We start from the raw sequence: 27639 nt of genomic DNA on the forward strand, positions 1-27639 counted from the left end.
AAAATTATTTAATCAGTTGAAATTGGCTTTAAAGAAAAATATTGAATAATAATACCTGGGTGCAGATTGGCAAAGATTGTGTGGGTGGTATGCAGAGTACTGAAGTTTGGGAAATAGTGCTGCAGCAGGAAGAAAATCTACAATGAAATCACTTCTTTCCAGAAAGTCAACAGTTTGTTAGGGAACACAGGCCCACAGGCAAGATTAGTACCACAATAAATTCAGAAACCAAGAACAGGGGGAAGATAGGAAAGCAGCGAGGAGCAAAGTGAAGGAGAGGCTAGCTACAACATCACTTGGAAGACAATTGCTCTAGTCCAGGGGAGAGGTAATAACAGCCTGCATGAGGGAGTGGCTATAGCAATGAGAGAAAGACAAGTAATATAACAGGTTCATTGCACTCATCCTGTGAAAACCTTGCTGGTTGTGAGCAGCATGAAGTTGAAACCTGTTCAGCCAAGTCCAGGGAAGGTTTGTTCATATACACCCAAACACACAAATGGAGTTGGAGAGCTGAATTCATCAATCAGAATATAAAATTAGCATATCTTTATTTGGCCTCAATTATCAGAGGGTTTTAGTGTGAATTATTCAGATATTTGACCCCATTTTTTTCTGCTTGACTCAGAGGCTGCAGAAATGCTAACACATATATAACGTTTTCTACGTTCCAGGCATGTTCTAAGAGCTTTATATTTTCCATCTTCATAGCCCCTTATTTTGCACAAGAGGAAACTGAATCGTAGAAGTTTAAGTAACTTGCCGAGGAAATGCAGCTCTGTGAGGTAGCAAGGATTAAACTCAGGCGTTCTGGCTCTCGAATATCTATTCTTAACACTACACTAGAATAAAAGGGTCGGGCAGATAATACTGAAACAGGTCACACTTCAACGTTGGATCGTGAAACACTCTTACTGGTGGCAGGAGACCTGGTTCTGAGATCACAGTTTCTCCATCTGTAAAATGGAGATAATAACGACACTAGGAGTTTGGTGCAAAGATGGAGTGAGATAATGAATGTGAAAGTGAACTTCAAATTATGTATTTGGCTCTACACACCAGTTTTTCGGAATAATGAGTACGCGAGCTCAAGAAATTGCAATAAATCAATCTGTGACGCTTGCAGCAAGACTCCGCCCCTGAGGCTCCGCCCCTGAGGCTCCGCCCACCGCGAGCCGCAGGTGGGGCCGGCCGATCTTGTTTGCGCATGCGGAAACTGCTGCGCGCTCCCACCTCTCGCCGAGGCTGAGAGTAGCTGCCGTTTCTGAGAGGACGATTCGCAAGGAGGCCCCTGGGGCGGTTTCCCTTTGCTCTCCCCTCTGCGGGCCGTGGCCGTACTTCAGCGGTGTCTAGAGGGTGGTCCGTTCTCGTCTACCTGCCTGACTTCCTGCAGAGGTAACTGTGGTTGGCCCAGTAGTCGGCTGTCGAAAGTGCCGGCCCCGGCGCCGGCGCCGGTTGCAGCCGGGTGGGAAGGCTCAAGATGGCGTGCCTGTTGGAGACCCCAATCCGCATGAGCGTCCTTTCGGTGAGTGACCGGCCGCAGCCGCTCGGCTGCCCGCCCGCCCGAGAGCTCGGCCCCAGCCCGCAGCGTTCACCACCAACGCGGCGTGCCTCCTGGGTACCACTCCTTGGGGTAGCCTCCGGCTCAGCTTTAAGCAGGGGAGTTGAGAGAGGGTGGGCGGGCGGGAGAGACGGGACCCGGCCGAGCCCGAGACGTCTCCAACTCCGGGAGCGCTCACCGGTGCAGGTTCTCAGGACGGCGTCGGGCGGGCCGGGTGGTTGGACACACGGGCAGCTGGCCCGGCGGCGCGGCTTGGGCTTTGCCAGGCGTTTCACCGAGCCGCCTTCTTACCGACGCCTCTTTCCCGGGGCCGAGCGCTTTGCCGTGTGAGGCGCCGGGCTTGCCGCTGGCCTGGGGGTGAGCGCCCACTCAGCCCTCCGCGGCTTTGGCAAAAAGAGACGGAGGCTTCTTGGCCCCCACTGTCTCGGGGCTGCCAGGCCAGGTCTGTGTGGCTTCTATCGCGTCCCAGCACCCGGTCACAGGCTAGAGCTGCTTGCTTCTTGGCAACGGGAATTTCATATCAGCTGCAACGTCTCCTAGCGTATGTAGTTATTTAAGCCCCTTTTCTCCGCTCTGCTGCGGAGGTCGCAGCCCTGAGTCTAAAGGAACCTGTGACTGGCCTTCCTTTTTCCTTCACGGGGAGTCAAACGTTGAAAAAAGAGATCAGATTTTCCTACTGTTGAAAGAAGGGAATGTACTGACATGCCGGGAAGTAATACCTAGTTTGTTCGCTTAAATTTAAAAATGAAACCAAAACTTTCACCTTTGCTGTGTTGCTCTTGAGAGAACCAAGGACCGGGGTGAAAGTTACTAGGAGATAACTTAGAAGGATTTTGCAGCAAATGAGAGCTGTCCAGCTCTGAGAATGGTCAGTTTACCAATGGTCCATTTGCTGTTGTTGGAAACAAGCAGGCAAAGACTGGTGGACCATCTTTTAGACTTACCGTGGAAGTCAGTCTGATGTTGAGAGGATGGTTGGATTATAGATGCCTTGTCAGGTTCCTTGAGTCTGTGGCTCCAAAGGGTTTCTCTTCCCTGACTTCTCCCACAAACACAATTCACCTATCTGGAAGCACTTAGGACATTTGCTGCAGTTAACGGTTAGAGCATTGTGGCATATTCCACCTTGATTTATTTGGGCGGGGGTGGGGTGGGAGCTGTACACAAATTTGTCCTCTGATCCATTTCAATAGCCCATTTCTTATTTTTAAACTTTAGCTGGGGAAATACTGCTCACCTAAGCATTGAATTAGTTTGTTACTCCACCTCTGACTGACACCTAGGAACGTTTTGTGGGAGAGCAGGCCAGTGAGTTTCCCTCATTAGCTTTTTGGGTTTTTTTTTAAGTATGCATCTGGACTGTTCTCAATTCCCTTAATTATCTAGCTTATCCTTCATTTGAAGCTTCTTTAGTTTTTGTACGTTGTCAACCCGTGTAGTGTACAATTGAAATTTGGGGGTTTTTTTTTCACTCCCTCAGTAAATAATATTTCCTATTTTACTTTATTCAAAAACTTCTTGAAGAGTATTCCCTACTTCTAGTGGGCATTTGCTTTAGCTCTGGTCTCATTGGGGTCTCTCTTTTTTTTTTTTTTTTTAAGGTTTTCACAGTCCCAAAGTCTGGTCTTTGAGTTCTTCAGTTCTGGAGCTTTGGGAAATCAGACCTTTGGATAAATGATTTAAACTGTCTAAACTCACTGATTATAATAATTTCAGGTGAAGCCTGTACCTTTCAAAGTTCTACCTAGGGCACCACTTTTTGAAATACAAAGTGCAAGTGGAACAGGAATTAATCATCAGAAATTATCTTGAAAATAATTGGTTCCTTTAACAGGCTACTATTTTGCACCGGTTGTGTACAACACCCAGTGCACAGCTGAGCTCAGCTATGCCTTCAGGAAGCTCACCGTCTGAATGACTCCATAACCTGAGAAACATAATTCTCACCAGGGGCAGATCAAATGCTTTTAAAGAATTTCCATTCAAGGCCCTTTATACCTTCTCCTCTCTGAGAGATCTCATTCATTTTTTTTTTTTTTTTTTTTTTTGCGGTACGCGGGCCTCTCACTGTTGTGGCCTCTCCCGTTGCGGAGCACAGGCTCCAGACGCACAGGCCCAGCGGCCATGGCTCACGGGCCCAGCCGCTCCGCGGCATGTGGGATCTTCCCGGACCGGGGCACGAACCCGTATCCCCTGCATCGGCAGGCGGACTCGCAACCACTGCGCCACCAGGGAGGCCCTCTCATTCATTTTTATAACCTTAACTATAATCAACTCACACATCTACATTGGCAGCCTTGACTCTTCTCCATCTAGTCTCACGTCTTCAGTTGTGTGGATGTTACCCATCACTTTCCAAAAAAAGCGCATTCCTTCTCCTAAGAGAACTTAGTCCTGACTTCCCATTTCTGTTAATGGTAGTATCTTTCATGGATCACCCACTGTTAAACCACTTGAATCATCATTGACTCTTCCCCCTTTCATGCCCCTGTAGCTAATCAGTCCTTAAGTTCTGTTGGCTCTTCATTCTCGGTGTCCCTCACATCTGTCTTTTCCCATGACCACCCTCTCATTCCGGAACTTATCATTTTGTGCCTGCATTACCACAGTTCCTTGCAGTTATTTTTACTGCCTCTAGTGTCTTATCCTCTTAGTTGAATTCAGTTCTCCGCGTTTATTTCCCTATACAGCACATAGGATGCACCGGTTCCCTGTTTCAATTCTTCAGTGGGTTCCTGTTGCTGAAAGGCTGATGTTCATATTCAGCTTTGGATATAAGATTCTTTATCCTCTGCGTGAACCTCCTATCCCATATAAACTGGCTTTCTCAAGCTGAAGTGATCTTGGGTTCTTACAAACCCCAGTAACTCTTGTTGTCTGCCTGCTCATTTGACCATATTAATTAGAGCTTTGTATAGGTTTATTCATGTAACATATTTTGAGCTTCTGTCATTTGCCAGGCATGGCATTGGGTTTGGGAATACAGTGGTGAGCTACCTGGACTGTCTTCGCCTTCTTGGAGATTAGCCTAATGGAGAAAATAGACATCAAAATGTCACAGTTTTTTGTGAATGGTGATTAGTGTTATGAATGAAAAATATAGGGTGCTGTACAAGCATGTAATAGGGGAACGTGTTCTAATATGGAGAGCAGTGAGAGCTAGGGAAGGTTTCCCTAAAGAAGTGACAATGAGCTAAGAGTTCAAGGACAAGTAAGAACTAACTAGAAAAACAGAAGAACATTCCAGGCAAAGGGAACTGCTTTTGCAGTGGCCCTGAGGCTTTTAATAATTATTCTGTTTTATCTTCTTAGAGAGTAAATTAATTCAGAGGTAAGTGCTTGACCTTTTCTTCTTCTTAACTACTTTTTATAGCACTATGTATTTCATGTATTAGATTCTCAATAAATATTTGATTGAACTATTTATTTGGAGGAGTTGGACAAAATCTCCAGGTGTCTTTCTAGGCTACATCATGATCACCCCTATCCCTCTTTGATTTGCATTTAGCATTACAACATCACTGTTTTCAACAAATTTATAAATTTTCCCATGTTTCCCAAACTTTTGGGTGATTTTACATTGATTGCATTTTTTTAACTTTTTATTTTGAGATAATTACAGATTCACAGGAAGTTGCAAAGATAGTACAAAGTGCAAAGATAGATCCCTGTGTATACTGTACCCAGTTCCCGCGTTTGGTCACATTTTATATAAGTATAGTACAGTATCAAAACCACAAAACTGATATTGGTATAAATATGTATACAGTTCTGTAACACCATAGTCGAGATCTCCCTCATGCTACTTCGTTAGAGTCACACCTGCCTATTGCCCCACACCCACTATCTCTAACCCCTGGTGACAACTAATCTCTTCTCCATCTCCATGATTTTGTCATTTTCTATACTGTTACATAAATGGAGTCATACAGCGTGTGACCTTTTGAGATTGGCTTTTGTCACTCAGTGTAATGCCCTGGAGATCCATTCAAGCTGTTGTATGTATCAGTAGTTTCTTCCTTTTTACTGCTGAGTAGTATACTGTGGTATGGATATATAATATGGATGTTTGAAAGATAGTTTGCTTAACTGTTAGAAATTTTGGGCATTTCCAGTTTTTGGCTGTTATAACCTGCTATGAACAAACATGTACAGGCTTTTGTGTGGACATAACTTTTTGTATCTCTGAGATGCAATTGCTAGGTTGTATGGTAAATGTATGTTTAATTCTTAAAGAAACTGACAAACTTTTCCAAAGTGGCTGTACCATTTTACATTCCCACCAGTAATGTTTGAGAGATCCAGTTTCTTTGCATGCTTACCAGCAATTTGGTATGTCATTATTTTTTATTTTAGCTATTCTTTTTTTTTTTTTTTTTTTTTCCGTACGCGGGCCTCTCACTGTTGTGGCCTCTCCCGTTGCGGAGCACAGGCTCCGGATGCGCAGGCTCAGCGGCCATGGCTCACGGGCCCAGCCGCTCCGCGGCATATGGGATCCTCCCAGACCGGGGCACGAACCCGTATCCCCTGCATCGGCAGGCGGACTCTCAACCACTGCGCCACCAGGGAGGCCCTATTTTAGCTATTCTAATAGATATATAGTGATATCTCATCATGGTCTCAATGTACATTTCTGTAATGATTAGTAATGTCAAAAATATTTTCATTACTTACTTGCCATCCATATTTTATTGAAATATGAATAAAATATTTTAGTGAAATATGAATAAAATATTATAGTGAAATATTTTTCCATGTCCTTTTGCCCACTTTCTAATTGGACTGTTTGTTTTTTTACTGTAGAGTTTTGAAGTCTCTTTATATATTCTAGATGTGAGTCCTTGGTCAGATTGGTGCTTTGCAAATATTTTCTCCCTGTCTGTAGCTTATCTTTTCATCCCCTTAAGCATAGGTTAAAAAATGAACTTTGATCTTAATTTCACACCTTGTACAAAAATTAATTCAAAATGGATCATAGATCTAATCGTAAAATATAAAACTTTTAGAATAAACAAAATTTGCAGAACCTTGGGCTTGGTAAAGAATTCTTAGACATAACACCAGAAGTATGACCTATTTTTTAAAAAATTGGTAACGGACTTGAGATGAAAATTTATGCCTTTTGAAATACCCTGTTAAGAGGATGATTGCACTTTACTTTGGTCAGTTTGTAGTGATTTGAGAGAGACAAGATAATAAAATGCCTTTGAATCATACTGTAGGCTGGCACAGACAACTAAGGCCTTCGTTACATTTATTTCCCAGTGCCATTATGCCTATTTGATGAGCAGTTATTTGCACTGTATAGGGTATTCCAAGTCTGGATATTCCTTGATTATGTTCTCTTCTTGATGATTATAAGCATTTGTTGGTCTTCAGGTGCATAGTGATTTGCTCTTACATGGACAACTGACAAGAGTTAAATTTTTTTCTGTGAGGTTAAGCTCAACTATCCTATTTGCCCTCTCTTGGTTTTTAGTAGTAAATGCAAAGTAAAATTTTGTAAGCACATTTTAAAGTTTCCCTTTTGTTTTCTCTACAAAACACCAGTAAGCACAGGGTATGTCAGGTGGTAGTCCTAAAAGAAAATCAGTATGAACTTCTAATCTTTAATGGCAATGTGTGAAGAATGGGAGATGCTCATCGTATGTTTCTGGACATCTTCTATCTTTTTAAGGAAAGATTGTCACCTGAATTCAGACAACGAATGCTCAGGAAGTCTTTTAAGCTTTACCAAGAGTTAGGTAAGGTCTTCAGTTTCACATGGATATCTATATCTAGCCTTCTTATCTCCTCCCATTCTCATCAAGAATTTTAAAGTAGTACCAGGAGCCAGGAATTTCAGTTACTCTGACTTGTATCTTTCTGATTTGGCAATTGTTTTGCAGTGTCATATGTTATGTTGGCCTCTAGGTAAAGATGTGGATTTATTAACAAAGGAAGATTTCTGTTATCTTCTGGAAATTGGAGAGCAGCTGCCTTCACTGAGCTGTAGTGCTATGATCCTTAGGACTGTTTAGCTAGGAATGAGAAGTATTCCTAATAAGAGCTGTTTTGCAGAAACAGCCCCCACTTGTCACTTTGATAGAAGAATACTGCTTTGATCTCATTTCATAAACTCAGAAGAATAAAGAGTTAGCTACATTCTCTGGCATATTCATAAAACAGTTATTGGGGGAGGGGGAATGATGAGATGGTGTTATGCTTTCTATTAAAAATGAAAAGTTATGGTCCAGTGGGAAGAGTTTCCAGCCTATAGAATCTATTAATATTTGGAGATCTTTACCACCTGCAAAATGATTAGAGAACACATGATTCTTCTGTTTCTGGAGTGTTTTAAGAATTTATTAGGCTTTCAAAAAGTTGTAAGACGTGACTGATTGGATAAGGGGAATGAGGAAAAGGAAAGAGTCATAATCGTGATCAAGCATGACTGACAAGATTCTTAGTTTTATATCTGGGTGGCATTCTCTACTGAGACGGTGAGGATTAGGAGCTGAACATGTTAGAGGAGTAAGGAGGAAAAAGGAGTTTCATTTTGGACATGCTGAGTTTGAAGTGTTTTCTGGGAATTCATTTAGAGGTGTCCAGTAGGCAGCTGGATATTCTGGAATGTTTTCCACACCACCAAGCAATTCTCTAGTTCTCTGTGGATACTAGCTGGGTGTCCTACAATTTAACTCAATTCTGACACTATTTACTTGGAGATAGTGTCAGATTCCACAGGTTAAGTCCTGCAAGACTGCCCCCACTTCAGACAGCAGTTGCAAGTCCAGGTTGTTCTCCTGTCCTCTGACCAGTTATAAATCAGGGGTTCCCACTGCTCCCTCCTCAAATTCAGTCATTTGTCAGAATGGTTCACAAAGGTCAGCAAAACATTTATCTTATAAAAGATACAGATGTACAGCCAGGTGAAGAGGTACATAGGGCAAGATCCAGAAAGGTCCCAAGTGCAGGAACTTCTGTCCATGTGGAACTGGGGTGCACCACCCTCCTGGCAGGTGGATCCATTCACTTACCTGGAAACTTAATCACATTTTATTCAGGAGTTTTTATAGAGCATTAATCTCCAGCCTCCCACTCTTCCACTTCCCAGAGGTTGGTGGATGGGACTGAAAGTTCCAGCCCTCTAATCACTTCGTCTTTTGGGTAACCAGTCCCATCTTGAGGCTATCTAGGGGCCCCAGCCTAATTGTTCATTAGCAAAACTCTTGAAAGATGTTCCTCATGAATAAGTAAAGACATTAGTGTCACCCAGGAAATTTCAAGTGTTTCAGGACCTCTGTGCCAAGAACTAGGAGAAAGACCAAATATATTTATTAAACCACAGATATAGAGGTCTAGTGCTTAAACCTGGGGAGATGATTATTATTGGGAGTCATCAGCACATTGACCGAGTTCTTAACCTTTTAAGGGTAAGAGGCTCAACACCATCTTCCCCGGAAAAACATGCATCTGCCTAAAGAATCACATAATTTCAAGGGGCTCATAGATTCCCTGAAACCCACACATAAATCTTGAGTTAACAGTTCCTATTCTTTATTCATTCCAAAGTCAGTCACAAAAACATAGAGCAAAATTTAAAACTCAGTTTCAGTCATTTTGGAATGGTAAACATTGTAACAACAAGGTTTTAAAACTCACGTAAGGTATCATATGGGGGATTTGGCTCTGAAGAACTGTAATCTTTTGCCCAGATTATGCCAGTGATCTCCCCCAAGGTGTACTGTATGTGCAGAAGGGGCTTTGTGTAGCAGATGGTGTAGCAGGCCTGGGGGGCAGAGCTAGGTGAGAGATCTAAGCCAGGACAAAGTAAGGCACTCGTGGATCCGGGCATAGGCGACGTGGAGTAGACAGAAAGTACAAGTGGCCCGTGATACTGACATAACAGTCACAGGCCCCAAGGTGGATGATGGGTCAGGCAGATCCTGAGTGGTACTGTGGTCGGAAAGCTAATGCACCAGTTGCTGGAAGTGACGGGCTGAGTATGAGTCAAGCACCATGGATAGCTCTGAGGCAAGGGTGTTTACTGCCTCTAAGAATCTGAAGCAAAGAAAGCCTTTAAAAAAAAAAAATCAGAAGGCAGCTAGCCTGTCTGGACTGTACCAGCTCTGAGGTGTACCAGGAAAGATGGTACCCTGGATCTCAAAGTCATTACATGATTGCAGTCTTGAAGAATAATTTAAACTATTCTTATGGTCAAGGGCAACATCACACCCGTGTCTGAATAGCCTCACTCTGTTATGTCAGGATTAAGAAGTAGGCATTTGAATGCATCCTAGTGGATTTTCTGGGCTATCTTATCACTTTGGAAGGCATCTAAATGAACCTTTGCCAACCCAGAGAATACCTCAATCTTTATAAAACTCCTCACAATCCTTGTCACTCTAATGTCCCATATTAGGTTCTTGCTCCCTTGGACTTCCAGATTCTGCTATTTTGCACCATAAATCCTTACATTGTCCACTTAATCTGTCCAGAGAGATCTCTTCTTGGTCCTCAGTCTTCAGACATTCTTGTCTACGTTGAACAGTAAATGAATAGAATTTAATAGTGAGAAAGAACCTTACAAATCATCTAGACCCATATAGCTCTTTGTGATTTGTACCATACTTTAAAAGGATAAACATTGCAGTACCTGATTAGAGAGAAGCATGAATGCTAAATTGCTTCCAGTTCTTGAGACCACCTAAGCATCTTTATAGCATGTTGATACGATATACAAGGGCTATAATAATATTTTATTACATTAAAAACTCACTATTGTGCTCTGGTTTTCCTATTATGAAAAAAAAATCCCCCTTTGTGTAAGTAAAGTTATGGAATCTTTGCCTGAAAGAAGCCTTCAGATAATCTTTAGTTTGTCCTTGTCTGTTTTTTATTGATGAAAACTGAGAGCCAGAGAGACTGACCTGTCCACTGTCATATACTATTGTCTATGAAGTGTTGTAGTCAGATTTCCAGACACATAGAGGAAAAATTTGTGTGCACAGCCTTACATTTTAGAATTTTATTTTCAAACTTTATATGAGTACTGATTTATTTACTATTTATTTTAAAATAAGTTCTCTTAACATGTAAAATCTGATTTTCAGTCTTAATTACTTATTGAGAGGTCAGGGCTGCTTCTTATCCAAGTAGATTAAGTTTAAAATTATATATTTCAGTATTTTCATAATTCTGTTTATGAGATTGAAACATTATATTCTAGGAATTTTGGTTGTCATAAGTATGTTATATTCTGCACCGATGGGACCCAGCCAAACTGAAGTGCCATTTTATAAACTTCCCAAATTTGCTAGAGACTGCAGAAAAGCAGGGCTTTGGTGAATTTTGGGAGGAAGGATGCTGCAAACCTCTAGAATCACCAAAGAATGAATCCTATAATTTTTTTTTTTAATGTAAAGATAAAAATAGTTTAAAAAATACTATGTGATGGGTCTGCAAAAATTGAATGAGAATCTGATTGAATCCTAATGGGGCCAGAAGTTTACTAGAATACAAAAAAGTAAAAGAAAAGAAAAATATCCACAAACTTTGGGTTTACTTAGGCGTTTTCTTCTAATTTTTCTTCCTTTTGGAGGCAAGTAGGCAAGTAGGGAGGGCGTGATAGCCATCTGCAAGGAAAAGGTCAGTCTTTCTTATATTATCCTCTTTTGTATTGTTCCAGAGGGAGGTAGTTTTTTTTTCCCCTCAAAGTTAGGAAAAAATTCTCTAGTTCCTGGACTTTACATTGAATAATTGTGAATCTGTGACTGATGTAAGCGGTACAGTTATTTAGCATTTCAGAAAATTGTCAAAGTGATAGTAGGAAGCATTTGTTTGGACTGAGAGTTGGAGGCATCAGAAAATCAAATCTTGGTTTCAGATTGTTTGGGATGGAGAAGAGGTTCTGGAGCTCCCAGCTGACTGGAATGTTAAGAGCTGTTTCAGTTAGTGGTTCTCAACTCTGCTAGACTCCACACCCGCTTCTTAAAACGTATTTTGAAGCACCTCCTTGGCTCTCCTGGAGTGAAATTCATAGATAACTGCTCTTACATGTAAATTTTTAAGAGTTGGCATCATGCCTCAGCTGTGTTAAGGGAGAAAGAGCAGGAAACTAATTTATATTATTTAAATGTGTAAATACTCAGATACTAGAAAGAAGTAATAAAATAGTGATATACTTACAAATAAGGGTAGTTTAGCTGTAAATATGACTGCTGTAAGACAGAGTGATATAGGTATGATGTGATGGTTACTTAAATACAATAAGTGATACTGTTTTTGATGTGATTTTTCTAAAATGAACAACTTTTGATGAAGTTCCTAACAAGACAAAGTACACCCTTTCCTATATTCGTATGGGAGTTGCATTCTTGGAAAATGGTATAGTAAAATGATACGAAACACATTTTTGGTTTATATGTAAAATGGAGTTAGATTCTAGGCTCAGGTAATTAAAGTTTATTTTCCTACATGACTGCATAGTGGAAAGTCTTTTCGGGTGTGGGCCTGTTGGCCCACTCACTGCAGGACATCTAGCATCCTTAGCCCTTGCCCACTAGATATCAATAGCACCTACTGTCATTTTGACAACCCAGAATCACGTCCATAGATTTAAAGAATGTATCTTAGGCAGTAGTGCTGTCCCTGTTGAGAACTACTGAGATGCTGAGCGTATGGGGTTCTCTGAGGGGGGATGTGTTAGTACACTTCCCTCTTTCTCTCCTGCACTTCTCCCTCCCTGCAGCTTGTGCAGTGTATAGTAAAAGGAGATGGAAATAAAATGTGCTATTAAACATTTCCCCCCATAGCATGTATAGCCCTATAATATTCTATATCGTTTATTTATTATGTTTATTGCTTTTTATCTTTCTCCCCTTGCTGAAATGTAAGCCCTGCAAAGTTGGGCTTTTTTTGGTTCTTGCCTAGAACAGTGCCTGCATAGCTGTCTAAATATTTGTTGACTGAATTAAAGAGTACAACTTGAGCTTTGTTTTGTATCCCCAAGTGTATACTACATCACTATAATACTAAATTGCGTTTCTCAGACACCACATTGCTTCAGAACTCTTTTGCGTGTGCTGTGCTCTCTGCCTAGAGCCCTTATCTTTTTTTTCCTCCCCATTTCACCTAGCAAAATAATACTGGTCTTTCAGATTAATCATCCTTGCTGCTTAGATACCACCTCCCATTCCACCCCTAACTTCAGTTAATTGTATCTTCAGCTTTCTTTTTATCTTGTGTTCACTTTTATGGTTACACTTATCCTGTGTTAGAAGTGACAACTGTAACTTACTTACCTATCTGTTTCCTTTCTGTGCTGTGAATGAGTTGAGGGTAAGGGACTCTATCTTAACTCTGTTACCAGCACCTAGTAAATTAAATATATTCATATGTTGAATTTCAGCATAAAATAGGTTTTAAACTGAAGCTTTATAGAGCTCAAACGTTTTGTTTTTTGGGGTTGTGCTCCTTTCATCTCTTCCCTAAACCAGGATTTTCCCTGACAATGCTGAATGATCAACATTATGAACAGTTTTATCTTGAAGTTCCTAGTAGTTTGTGGAATAATTGACACATGAAATTTTGATTAATATGGCAACAACTAGTTTAAACATTAATTTCTCAGGGGTCAGAATTCCCCAATGAGATTTGTAATATTTCAATTTCTAAAGAACACATGAATTAAATGAGAAAATAGATATGAAAATACTTTGTAAACTGTAACATACTAAACAAGTGTCAGGTATTATAAAAATATTTGTATTCTGTCTACCTTTTCTTTCTGATTTGGTGTATGGGAACGAGAACACTATAAATTGATTATTCCTTGCGACTTCCCTGGCAGTACAGTGGTTAAGACTCCACGCTTCCACTGCAGAGGGGACAGGTTCGATCCCTGGTCAGGGAACCAAGATCCCTCATGCCAAGGTGCAGCCAAAAAAAAAAAAAAAAAATTACTCCTTGAACTACATATTGGTATTTGTAACTGTGATTTTATATTGTCTGAGTCCATGGTTATACCTACAGTTATAATGAAAGTTAGTAATAAAAAGTGCACTAAGGATTACCTTACATATTTTTAACAGTTATTTTAAATCTCAAGTAATGAAAGTTTAGATTTTTAAGGTCAGCATTCAAATGCATATTTATTTTTTACTAAGTACTTAGCTTGGTCTGAGAAAAAAGCTGCTATCAGGTGAGGAAAGGTATGTCTGAATAATTAGGCTTTAATCATGAATATGATTATAAATAACTGAGAAGAGCATTAGTACATTTGTTAAGGCAATTATATTTTTTATACAAAAATAGGCTTTTCCTGAAATCAGTGTTTATATGGTTCATTTACAGTTTACAGGGGTTTTTCTTGTGTGTTATCTCATTTGATCCACACTCTGAGTTATGTGGTAACGTTACCATTTTTTACTTGAAGAAACAGTCTCAAAATTTTATTTTTGCCCTGTGTCACAAAGCTACCAAGTGGTAGAAGTAGGCTTCAAACCCATCTTCTGATGCCAAGTCATATATTCTTTCTACCATTCAATGCCTGAATGTGGTAGAATTAAAGAACATACTATTTTAATGAAATACACATAGAGCAAGATTTTAATGAAATAATAGTTTGATACTTTCTTATTGACACTTAAACCCTCACTCTTCATTGTCTAATAAACCCATTGTTTCACTTCAGGTTTTAGAACTTCAGTTGAACACATTTACTTCTTCTATTCTTTGAGTTAAATCCCATTCGTGGCAAGTCTGGGACTTAATAATTTGGCATTCAGAACCCTTCCCCAAGAATTTTTTTCAAAAGGCAGGGTTTTAATTCACCCCAATCATGCGTAGTTTATTCAGAGGGGCAATTAGAGATTGTTCTAGTTTGCTTTTTCAGTATGTCTGACCAGTTTTCTGAGCTATCTCTAAGTTCTTCCCCTTTTCTTCTGTGCCACTAAAGAGGAATAAAAGGTAGGGCGAGCATATAAGCCCGTTTGTCTCCAACACTCTTCATTTATGTGTGTTATTCTGTGGCAAGTATTAGTAGTGCCCTCTTTCAGTCTTAAAATTATCCTGGTTTGGATGATAAATTTGAAGGTGTATTCATTTATTGTCTGTTTATTGTTATGTAACAAATTACTTAGCTGCTTAAAACAACATTTATTATCTCACAGTTTCTGTAGCTCAGGAATTCAGACGTGGCTTAGCTAATGCCTCTGCCCCAGAGTTCCTTGTAAGGTTGCAGTCAGGGTGTCAACAGGAGGCATGTTTCAAGGCTCAGTTGCGGGAGAATCCATTTCCAAGCTCACTCACAGGATTATTGGCAGCATTTAGTTCCATGTGGGCTGTTGAAATGAGGGCCTCAGTCCCTTGCTGACTCTTGGCCAGGGGCTCCCCTTAGTTCCACGCCATGTGGGGCTCTCCATAGGGCAACTTACAACATGGAAGCTGGCTTTTGACCGAGGGAGGGAGAGACAGACAGACAGACAGACACAGACATGGACACAGAGAGAGGGAGAGCTCTGCAGTGACATCCTATCACCTCCACTGCTTTCTGCTTGCTAGAATCAAGTCACTATGACCAGTCTTCACTCAAGGGGAGACATCACAAATGGTCACCCTACTAAAAGGGAAATTGCTTCCACATAATAGTTCTCCACAGTGGAATGCAACTCATTACCTGTTTCTGTTTTCCTTCAAGAAGAAATTTGCTACAAGGTTCTCTTCTTTCTTTAATGTTTAGTACCTGTTCGTACATATGTACATTCAGCTCTGCTAAATTCTAAATACTAATTCACAAATTTGGTGTGTACGAACTTTCTGCTTGAAGGGATTCCTGTACATTTTTACATAATATAATTTGGAGGGATGCTATTAAGCGTAAAAATGTAACAGGTTTTTAATCTATACATTTGTGGTAGCTTCTGCAGCTTTGAATGGGTACAGTAAGTTTAGAGCTAGGTTTCGAGGGCTTTCTAGGTCATTTGTTTGAAGCCTTGTGCCAAAAGGCAGAGGTCATAGTGTGACCCTGGCTGCTCTCCTTCATGGGCACAGACTGTACCCTGAGCTTTAGCTGGCTGCTTGGCACATTCACTGGATCGGTTGGGAGGATGGAGGATCACTGTGTACAATCCCTTCCAGCTCCCGGAAGCTACCGAGTAATTTAAAAGGGTATTAGTGTTTTGAAGTGAGCGTGAAGCCACGTCTTGAAAGGACAGATCATCAGACACTCTCTTAACCTTTTGGCCTCTGTGGGCAGGAGGGAGGAAGAAACTCCAGTGTTTGTCCTATTTCAGGGGTAAATTAGTGCCTAGATCAAACTCTCCCTCCCCAACATCCACACGGTTGTTGGCAAGAGTGAAGAAGCCCCCAAATCCCCTTCCCCGCCACCTGCCCCATTATTACAGCCTCATTCCTCTTTCCCTTGAGGTCATCAGGATTGAGCTCTTTATCTCTGCTTACATTAGCTACCACAAGAAGCCCAGGACTCTAGGGTCCTTCCTCATGCCCATGTGTCTCTGTCCATTTACTTTTCTACCCAGACCACTTGCCTCTCTCCCGCTCCTTTCACTGGGTTTTTGTTATCCTCACCCTCTTGTCTGAACACTTCCTTCATCTTTTTGTTTAGACTGAAACCAGGCTTTTCACCTCTTGACACCCTTTTCCTCAGCTTTCTCCTGCAGTCTTCTCAGCTGGTGGCTCTTTTTCTTCCCATATCCCTCATATCTCTAGGCCTAGAAGTGGAGACAGAGAATTGCTCCTCATTGCCCTTTCCAGACCCCTCTCTTCCCTTTTCTCTAAATATTCCAGCTCTGAATCTCATCAGACTCTACCTTGTAGTCATCTATAGATCCCCTGGATCATTCCCCCTCATTTCTTTAAGATTTTAGCTCCTAGCTCATGTTCACTTTTTCTAACACTATTTCTGTGATAACTTATGGAAATTTCATTACCTATGTAGACAATTTTTCTTAAACTCTAGACTTCCCCAATGATCATATCCTCTGTGTTCCCTTGAGGTGTTTGTCCCCATGGTTATTTCCTAGACCTTGACCTTACCAATAACTAAAACCCCTTCATAATCTCAATTTTACACATTCTGGTCACCACCTTCTGTCCTCCCAGACCACTCCTTCTACGACCTGAACACCTACAAGCCTTCGTCAAACCCCCTGTTACCTGCATTCCATTAACTCTGCCGCTTTTTCATTGGTCTTCAATAGGCCTGTCATTATAATCTCAACTTTGCATACACCCTCAACTCAGCTGACCCATTCCTTTGGCTTTGTCATCCTTGCCTGGTGAAATTCCAGCTCTGGTTAAATCTAACTCTATTATTCATGTCTACTTCTGTATATTTTAATGTAGCTGGAGAAAAACACAGCCATGCTGACTGGTCTCACTTTAAATTCATAATCATGAACCTCAAGAAGGTTAGTGCTGCCTGGCAGTCCTGGTATATTTTCTGGCCCATGCTGTGTTTTATTTCTTCTGTTCTTCACTCTCGCACCCAACCCCACAATTTTAACTTTCAGAAAATAGAGATAATCAGAGAGAATGTCCACAAGCTCTCATCACCGTATCCACCTACTTTATTGCCTCTGGCTGTTGTACTTTGCATGTTCTACTTGGTCAGTAAATCCACTTCCCTCTCAATTATTATGAACGTTGTTCCAGAAGTTCTCCCCCTACCCCAGTGCAGCATGTTTTTCTTTATCAAAACAAAACAAAAATTTCCGTTGATGAATAAGTATGCTTTAATTTATTCCGTCTTTTTTTAAAAAAAAAAGCTCTCCTGACTTCGCTTGTCCCTCTAGCTCTTACTCTCTTCCTTCACTCCCCTTTACAACGAAACTCCTTGAAAGAGCTGTTTGTGTGTGTACTTTCTCTAATTCCTCTTTTCCCATTCTCTCTTAAACCCTCGCCAAGCAGGCTTTGACACCACCACTCAGCCCACACTGTTGTTGTCAAGATCACTGATGACCTTCATGTTCCTAAGTCTAATGGTCAGGTCTTAGTTATTATCTTATGCCACACATCCGTAGCATTTGGCATATTTGATTACTCCTTCCTTGTAACCTTACCCTATCTGGCTTCTCAGATTTCCTCCCACCATACTGGCTGCTTGTTCAGATGCTCCAGAGTTCAGTCTTCAGGCCTTGCCTTATCATGGTTATTCCCTAAGTGAACTTATCCTATGTAAATCTGTCAACTCCCTAATTTGTATCTCCCACCCACAACTCTCTCCTGAACTCTAGATATATTCAACTGCTAACTTGACATTCTCACTTGGGTGGCTAATAAAATTCTCAGTCCTAACATGTCTAAAACTGAACTTTTGATCTTCTCACTCAAACCTGCATCTCCCACAGTCTTCCTCATCTCATTAACTGACAACTCAGTCTGACTTTCTAGGTGCTCAGGCAAAAACTTTAAGTGTTATCCTTGGCTCCTCTATTCTTTCACACTCCACATCTACTCTGACAGCATATGCAGTTTGATAGTCATTTCAGCTGTAACATTTATCAGGAATCTGAGTGGCTCTTACTACCTCCAGAACTCTTGCCCTAGTCCAGGCTTCCATCACCTCTCTGAAGTGACAGCATTTCTGATTATTGAATAGCCTCCTCCCTAGTCTCCCTGCTTTGTTCCCTAGCCCCCTCCACACATTTGTCTGTTTCTAAAGTTGCAACCAGAGCAGTCCTTTTGAAACAAGTCAGTTCATGTCTCTACTTTCTCAGAACTCTCTGATGGCTTCCCAACTCACACCATAAAAATAAAAATCCTTACAACGACCAACAAGGGTCTATACCAGTGTTGTCCAGTGGAAAAATAATGCCAGCCACATATGTAATTAAAAATTTTCCAGCAACCATGCCATACAAGTAAAAAGAAAACATGAAATTAATTTCAATATATCTAATTTAAACCAGTATATCCAAATATTATTTCAACATGTAATCAGTGTAAGGAATTATCCGTGAAATTGTTTTACATTTTTATATCAAATCTTCAAAAATCTGGTGTGTATTTTACACAATTTTGATACCAAATTTTGGTTGGAAATACCTGATTTGTATTTTGATTGGAAATACTTGATCAGTATTTAGGTTTCATGAAATTTACAGTTGAAAGTAAATTTACATACCTAAGTAATTCGAAACATTCTTAGAAGTTTTCTAATAACTGAATCCAATATTGGTTTTTAAATTTTAATTTTAATTAAAGTTAAAAAATTTAAAGTTCAGTTTCTAGCCACATTTCAAATGCCCAATAGCCATATGAGACTAGTGGCTATCATATTGGACACCGCGGCTCTTTACCATCTGGCCACTCTTCTCTGACCTCATCTCCTACTGTTTTCTCCTTTGCTCATTCTGCTCCAGCTGTAATGACCTCCTGTTCTTTGATCCCAGCAGACACTTAACATTTCAGAGCCTTTGCATTTGTTGTTCTCTTTGCTTAAAAAGCTTTGCTCCCAGGTAGCTGCATGACTTGCTCCTTGACCTTTTTCAGGTCTTTGCTCAAGTGTCACCTTTTAAAGAAATTATCTCTGACCAACTTATTTAATATCTGTACCAATTGCCTTCTCTCTCAAAGTCTTATATTTCCAGGCTGCCTTTTGAAAGACGGGAGAAGAGGGCTGAAAGGGGAGAGACAGCCTGATCTACAAAGGAAAGCAGTGAAATATGAGAAATGTCCCATACAAACAACTAAGTGGATTTGTTAAGCAAAAACATAAGAGTAAAATCAGATTGAACAAGTGACTATATCCTCTCAGCTTGCTGCTACCTAGGCAGCTCAGAGGATCATTTTTTGTACATAGGACTGACCCCTTTATAGATGTAAGCTCTTTAAGTGCACTGTTCTGCCTTCACATCCTCTTGTATTTTCTTTGGCACCTAGCATAGAACTTTGACCAAAAGCCAATCTGAAAACTTCAATTATTGGCTGCCCATTGATTAGCCTTTTGTGTTTTATATTCTGTGGTTGCCTTTCTACCTTCCTCCCTTCTTTTTCAGTGCCAGCATCTGGTATACTTGCTGATGGCATTTGTGTGTTGGCTTCACATGCCTTATGGCTGTGGTTGTGACCCTGATTCTTTCCTTGTCTGTTCTTATGCACTCTTATTCATTTTCCAAAACCAACTCCTCTAAGAAGTTTTCACTATGTATTCTTCTGTTTTATATTCTAGTAGGGAATATAAAAATGTAAACACAGTTACAATAGAATATGAATTCTTGAGGGGAGGGACCATGCCTTACTTTTTTTTTTTTTGGCCTTTAATGCCTTCCTCAATGCCTTGCGTATAGTAGGTATGCAGTGCTTGTTAAATTGAATGAACCAGGCATAGAGCAGTAGAGTTGCTATTAATGGGAGAAATTTATGTTGTTTAAAATAAGGTCTTAAACCCAAGTACCTTTTTAAAAACCACATTGAGAGGCAAGAGATGTAGAGCTGTGGGGGAGTGTGTGGAGAGAAACAGTAAAATCAAAATCTTTCCTTACATAGGAGGGAGTCTAAGAGTCTGAAGTTCTCAGAACTTACCATGTTGGAAAGTCAGGAAAGCACATGTGCTCAAATGGAGTGAGAAGACATATCTGTTTGTATTATAGGAATACTGTTTTCAGTTTTACTCTGGATTTTGCTCTTGTGTATATTATTTCTTGATATATTTGTACAGTTGTTTGCATCCCTACTTAACATTTGACAGTCTGACATCTGGGTAAAGATCAGCCCTCATTTGTTAACCAGGGGATTCAGAGAGATAATTAAGAGTCCTTCTAACTCTGTGATTCTGTTATTTTGAGGAAACCAGACCCCGTTAGCAAGTACTTAATGGTACCCTAGTAGGCACAAGAATTTTCATCAGTTTGGCTTATTTGCTGCCAGTTTGTTCTTTATAAATGGAGTATGTATTAAAAGTGGGTACTTGAGTTGCCTACAAGGGTATTTTGGTTGCAAGCTCATAATGTGAAAATACACTTTGATTTTGGATTAGCTATATTGTCAGGAAATTTGAGTTTATAGAATTTTTTCCAGAGTTATTTTTGGAGATTCAGAATTTTAAGCTGGCACTGTGTCTTGGCAGTTCACTCTTTTCTGATCAGGGGTTCTGGGTAAACTGGAAAAGTATTTCTTCCTCTCTATAATAATTTATTGCTAATGGGTCATAGTACATGAGCAGCATATTCCAGCAGGCATCAGAAAGAAACAGGAAGGGACAAAAATTCTTTTTATCTGGTTCCTAAACATGTTCTTTGTTTTAAATAATGTTAAGTATTGAAAATTAAATATAAAAAATAAGTATGCCCCCCAAATAAGTATTACAAGAAATAACATAATAGTGCAAACCCCAAAATACAAATAAAAGGAGGTAAGTGTCTCCCCTGCTCTTCATATTCTGACTCTCCCTCTTCTACCCAGCTTTAGCCAGTTCAGACTGGGTAGCTCTTTTGGACCTGATAAATCACCCTAATTTTTAATTTTTTTTCCCTCACAGAAAGTATGACAACTCCTTTATATTCATTTTTATTTTTTGCATATGTCTGCTTCCTAGCAGTATAGCTCTCCTCTGCATCACTCTGAGAGTCTTCCTCTTGCACCAAGACTACCCTTCATAAACTGTTAATGAAGTCCTTACCCTTTTTTCCTTGCTGAGAATCAGATTTTCCCTCCCTTTAGTGGGTATAAACAGAAGCAACATTCCTATGTTTTTTTCTTATGTAGGTGACATCCAACAGTTAATTAAGAAACTTAGCTTGCTTCTCAATACTTAACGCCCAGTTCTTCCATCGGCAGAGCTTGCAGGGCTCACTGCAGAGGTCCCCCTGTCTAGTTATGTTTTTAGTGAGGACCGGGTATCTCTTCCCCATCTTATGTTTTATCTTGTCACAAGATTTTCTCAGATAGATTTAATATAATAAGTATTTATAAAAATTCTAATGCTTCTACCTTAAGTTAGATTATATAGCTGTTTGATGTTATGGGTGATACTGTGAATTTGTGATTTGCATGGCTTCAGATGTCATAATTTTTCCCCCCACTTTCTAGGAAGTAACAGCTAGCAGTCGCCACTATGTTGACAGGCTATTTGACCCTGATCCCCAGAAAGTTCTACAAGGTGTCATGTAAGTAGTATGTATTTAAGAGTCTATCAAAAAGTCTTGTTTGTTTCATGTTTGAATCTGTCAAGTATTATAATTCTGAAAATGCAGGGTTGTAACTTTTTTCTTCTGTTTCGGAAAGACCCCTTGACATTCATGACTTTAATATGGTACTGTAAAGAATTGTCTGTTGGATAGTTAACTGACATGGTTAGCTTCATTTTTTGTAGAATACTTGTTTTACATTTTAAAAAACATTTACTTTGGAGAATGCTTTTGTGACTTTAATATCCAGCAAAAGCAAGAGAGTAAAATTGATTATCTTTGATAATCGGAAAGGGGGTGGGAGAATAGGTCACCAGGGTTTGGGGCTTTTTGTTTTGCTTCGTTTTTGGTTAACTCATTGACTGTCTCTAAGGTTTGAATTTCCTAGTGATGTTTTAAATATAAGAATTTAGAAAGCAGTCATTAGAAAATTTAAATAAACTTTTTTTTTCCACATTTTAAATAAACTCTTAATAACCTAAATGCCCTTCTTTTCTCCACAATTGCCTCATGTTTAATGAGAGGAAATATTTTTAAGCAACATACCCGAGGTGATTATTCTTAAAAAAAATTAAGTGAGACAAGTGCAATAAGATTGCAAATGATTGAAAGATGAATTCTCTCTCCTAAGAGCAGATTTTCATGCTCTTATCACATTACTTGTAAGAAAGAAGGTCTAGCCTAAGACGACTGACTCATAGGGTTGGGAAACACGGAGCACCCACAGGGCTGAGCTGTCCTGGAGAAGGAGGACCCAAAAAAGGTCAGGATGAGATACATTTGGGATAGCAGTGAGGGCACAAATGAGTCCCTTTCTTCTTAACCCTGTTAGTGTTATCAGCAAGATAACATCTTTAGTTTAACTCTTGCTCAACCATGGCAAGGCTAGGATGCTTCCCACTTCCAAAAAAAAAAAGCTCTATAGAAGGGATGTCTTTCTTGAGAGTGTGTATTTGTAAAGTAGAGGCAAGATAAGTAAGTAAGGCTGCTTGACTGTTCAAATTGAGCTGGAAGGGAAGGTGAGGAGCTGGATGGAGATCCACCTGGGAAACTCGACACCTCCTCTTCACATCTTCTCAGTTTACAGAAACAGGAGATGATATTTCTTGTTTTCTCATTATGTTAACTTTGCCTTTGTCCCCTTAACTGGGAGACTCTATAATGATTTAATCAGCGCCTTTAAGTCTGGTTTGATTAATACCAGGAAAAGTGGTATTAAATCTATCTCTTAAATAAATCAGTTTGGGTTGTACCTACACACACAAATTAGTTGAAGAGATAGGTTTAATTTGACACTCTTTCTTAGACAGGCAGACACTCCCCCACACAAAGCTAGACACAGCTTTGTATATTGATAATCCTAGATATCACTTAAGATTCCTCAATAAATAGTTTCGCTGGAAATGTCAGACTCATTAAGTATTCAGTAAATGATATAAGATGTTGTTGTTGTTTTCATTATTACTGCTTCTGTGGTTGTTTAGGAGAAAAGCTAAATTTCTCAGTCAAGGATTCTGCGTGAAAGACTTGTATTTTGAGTCACATCTGATATGAGTAGCTGATTCAAGTGTTGTCACTGTTAGAAATTTCTCATTTACCAAAAATCACTGTAGCTTTTTGAAAGGTGATTAAATATCAAATAAGGCATAAAAAACACTGGGAAGGGAATAAATATCAAATAAGGCATAAAGAACACTGGGAAGGGCTTCCCTGGTGGCGCAGTGGTTGAGAGTCTGCCTGCCGACGCAGGGGACACGGGTTTGTGCCCCGGTCCGGGAAGATCCCACATGCCGCGGAGCGGCTAGACCCGTGAGCCATGGCCGCTGAGCCTGCGTGTCCGCAGCCTGTGCTCTGCAACGGGAGAGGCCACAACAGTGAGATGCCCGCGTACCGCAAAACAAACAAACAAACAAACAAAACACTGGGAAGAGTGTATTATTTCAAACTAGCTAAGGTATAGTTTGATAGACTTAGTGCCTCTTAAAAAATTATCAAGTCTAAGACACTTAGCTGTCAGCTAAAAAGATAAGAAAGGTTTGTGTGGGGGGATAGTGGAGTGGAAAGAGCACGGGCTTTCGAGTTGGACAACAGTAGGTTGGATACCTGGTTCTGATACTTCCTAGTAGAGTCCTTTCCTAGTACAGTACCTGGGCAGGTTATTTGATTTCTTTGAGCCTCCACTTTATCATCTGTAAAGGGAGAGTAATACTGCCCGTCTTGCCAAGTTGTTAAGAATTAAGACAGAAACATAACATTCAGTGCCTGGTATGTTGTGGATACCCACAATTGGTGCTTAAATGGTTAGTAGTTATTGACCCTAATTTAAAACAACTTCAAAAATAAGGTGATTCTTTTCAAAGAAGAGAAAGAAAAACTAAACAAAATGTCAAAGAGAGAAAACAATTCCCACCGAAGGAGAAGAAGAGGGAGAGGAGCTAGAATTCTTGATTCAGACAAGAAAATCTGAGTGATAGCACGTTGCAGTGAATGTGATTGCTACTGAAAATACTAAAATCTATTGATAGTTCGAAACGGACAGATCACCCAAAGTCTTTTCTCTTCACGGCCTTCTAGGGGTGTGTGCAGTATGATTTGACAAAGCTTTCTTCACCGCAGAGAGAAAAAGTTATCCTGTCTGACTTAATTCTTTCCTGAACTTTGTTACTGTCTGAAGATTAATTGTACATAGTCAATTGAATGAAAAGTGAGTTATTTTTAACATTTACTTTTAAGTAACCTTGTCTAATACAAGAATAATACAATATTGATAGAGGAAAAGGGGGAGCCAAAATGATGTTTAGGAAAAGAGAATTGGCCAATTCTTTTCTTTTATTTAATACACATTACACAGCCACCGTTGAGTCAGTCATACAGAGACCATTACTAGACCAAAAGAGGCAGGTAGAAGGAAGGTGACCACAGAGTGTAAACAACCAAAGGTAGCCTTCTGGTTTTAGGGAAGGAAAAGACAGAGGCTGAAGTAACCAACTTTGAATCCAAAGTATCCAATTCGAAAGACATAAAAAAGAATTGATGACTCGCTTTAGCTACGAGACAACCAGAGTTCTGTCATTTTTCTAGCAATATTAGTCTGATTTTTCACTAGCAGGAAAAACAAAATCGAAGAAACTGAAGATGAATAATAACTTTTCATCAAGGCCTCTAACTAATCTACTCAGCTGAGTTAGAGCCATAGCCCTATGCATAAATATAGGGAACTTTTTTGTAGATAACCCATGCTGTGAAGGACCATTTTACCTAGTCAGTGAGTATGCCTTTGAAGAATACTATTAAACATCAGAACTGCTTAAGTTTAATTGTTAAAGAATGAGGAGTTATCCTAGAGACAACATTTTGTTTATAGTACAACATTTAGCATAAATTTGAATGGTCCTATTATACTAAAGGTTTGAAAACAGAATTAGGTCCTGAAAAGCAAGGTTTCAAATGTGTAACTGAGTGGTTGATGGAGTAAGATAGGAGTCAGATATGAGCAGAGAGAACAGGGCAATCAGCTGTGTAGGTCATAAACTACAGCCTTTGCAACTACAACAGAGAGTAGGTACATCAGATAAACTATACTGTATTGCAAATTTTGAGCTTCCTCTAGTGTGGTGATCTGCGTGTGACTTTAAAAAAAACAATTACAGTATGTTTTTGGTAAAGTTACTCTGGTATTAGCTCAACCATGTTAAATTTCATAGTTGCAGAAGAATAACTGTTGAAATGTTTTTGTAGACCTTGAGTTAAAGCTGCTTAAACATTGTGCTTTTTTTAACATACCTAAATTAGAGCACCTGAATCTGGTTTTGATGTTAGTGATTCTCCGTGAAAAAAATAAACAGATATCCCCGTGTGGCCTTAGGTTGATATTCCCTATGTTGAAAGGCAAAAGATGATATAAGCAAATGTGGCTGGCTTTGTAGTTTCAAAGTTGAATCAAACTAGAAAGCTAGATTGGCTCTTTCTGGTAAACTAAGGCAGGCAGTTGTGGATACTGAAGAATTGTGTGGCTTTCACCAAGTATCCATTTTTAAAAAGTGTCTTCTGAAATATTTTAATATACTGATGACATAAGTTCATTTTGGTAATGGTTTTGGTACTTCATTCTCTGGTTCCAAGAAAATATGTTCCTCTGGTTTCAGAAGAATATAGGCACTTTCCATTTTCTTGCATGTCCTAAAGATATGAGCTCCCATAAAATGAAGCCTCTGGCTTTTGGAAATTTTAAATTAAAGGATAAGTTTTAGGCTAATTCAAAAGAAATGTCCTGTTAGTTACTTTCAGAAGTGTTACAGGTAAGCATAAGTGAAGATGACCTTAATACCAAATGAAATGGAGTGATTCTGAGAGTTACTTGTTTAAAACTTTGTATTCTGAGACAGGTTAGTCTGGTTAAAATGGTAGCAAGATTTTCCAGAAATTGTTAGATCAGATTGGCATAGTTTTGTGTAGAGATATATAAGCCTTTTATATATATATATGATACTCACTTTGAACATCAAAAATAGCTGAATATTTGTATGTATATCTATGTATATATCTTGTCATTTCTATAAGCCACTTAACTGTATGCTTCCATATTCATAATGTTCTAACACATTTCTGATGTTCTTTGGAATGATTACATATATTAAAAATATTTATTAATGTACTGTAAAAATATTTTACATTTATTAGTGCAGTTATTACATTGCACTTTTCATTTTTGGAGAATGTAAGGTGATTTGTAATCACCTTATAACTCTGATAAAACAGAGTTAAGTACAACTCCTAATTTCTGAACTAGTGTTTATAAAAATCGGAACTGTATCTGACGCTACCCTACATTCCAGAAATCTACACCTCAGGGTAATTTGTTTATAAGAACGAACTAAGTTACTGTCAATTCTCAGTTCTGTTCAATTTATACATACAGTAGGTGCACAATAATTGCCTAAGTTGACTTGAAATGAAGTTCACTGTAAATCTCTTAAGTACCTGCTGAATCAAAGCCTTATGTTAAAAGTAACTTTAGTTTGAATAATAGATCATCATTACCCATTTCTTTTAAAACTGGCAATTCACATATGATGATGGTGATTTTGATTGGAATATGAATAATCTCATTCCTTAACCATGCTGGATATTAGAAACTTATTGTACTTGGATGTTTGGATGTTACATTTTGCAAAAAGAACATCATAGTAATAATTATTACAGGGTCAGAGCAGTGATTAAGTTTGTAATTTTCCAAGTCCAAATAATTTTGTTAAGTTGTTTACCCTGTTGCCTTATTGTAGCTACCCACAAACATGTACTTCTTCCTTATGTCTTATGAAAAGTGAGTTTTCTTAAGTAGGTCAGACTTTATGTACTTTTTGGCTACTTCATGCCAATTAGACCAAGAATGAACGTGTAGTATTCCAAATAAGAGCTGCTTCAGGTAAGTGAAAAGTCATACTGGTTCAAACTGAAAATGACGTCACTGATCTTTAGCTTCTGGCTCCAGCCTTCAATGATTTTAAAGATGATTTTCTATTTTTAGATGATAATTAGGTTTTCAGTTAAAATTTATGCTATTCTGACCGTTTAGGAATAACATGCTCCCACCTGATTGACTTAGACTTTGTTTCTCCAACAGGTCTAGGTTCCAATTATTATTTTTACTTTTCCTACTATTGTCATGACAAAGTGTGGTGTTTCCTTTCTCTCTTGGTTTTGATCACAGATCATAAAGCTCCGATTTAGACATATGCTGTAGTAGGCACTGCACATGTCGCTTTCATATTCAAGACCTGTTTCTCTACCACACTAAAAATTAAACTCCTTCAGAGCAAAGAAAGGAGGTGGAAAGGTTAACCTCCATGTAAAAGTGGGTGCATTTTGAGTCCATTTATTACTGGGCAAATTTAAGGTTCTAGCTAGATTTTAGCTGAAAATGTTCTCTGACACATGCATTTTTGT

The 27639-nt window shown here is 39.3% G+C and overlaps 1 protein-coding gene across 5 annotated transcripts in view; it reads left to right on the forward strand.

Moving 5' to 3' along the window:
- Positions 1-1238: 1238 nt before the first annotated feature.
- ARMC8 (armadillo repeat containing 8) overlaps positions 1239-27639 on the forward strand; it is a 104179-nt gene continuing 77778 nt past the window's right edge. For 4 of the 5 annotated variants that reach the window (XM_082625944.1, XM_082625942.1, XM_082625943.1 and 1 more), the window contains exons 1-2: positions 1239-1525; positions 21596-21672. In XM_082625944.1, the coding sequence (XP_082482070.1) occupies positions 1481-1525; positions 21596-21672 (122 nt within the window). In that variant the 5' untranslated portion in view covers positions 1239-1480. The remainder of the gene's footprint in view (positions 1526-21595; positions 21673-27639) is intronic. The other variant, XM_082625945.1, reaches the window with a different exon arrangement.

Source organism: Mesoplodon mirus (assembly GCF_964341445.2).
Source record: "Mesoplodon mirus genome assembly, chromosome: 6".
Lineage (NCBI taxonomy): Eukaryota > Metazoa > Chordata > Mammalia > Artiodactyla > Ziphiidae > Mesoplodon > Mesoplodon mirus.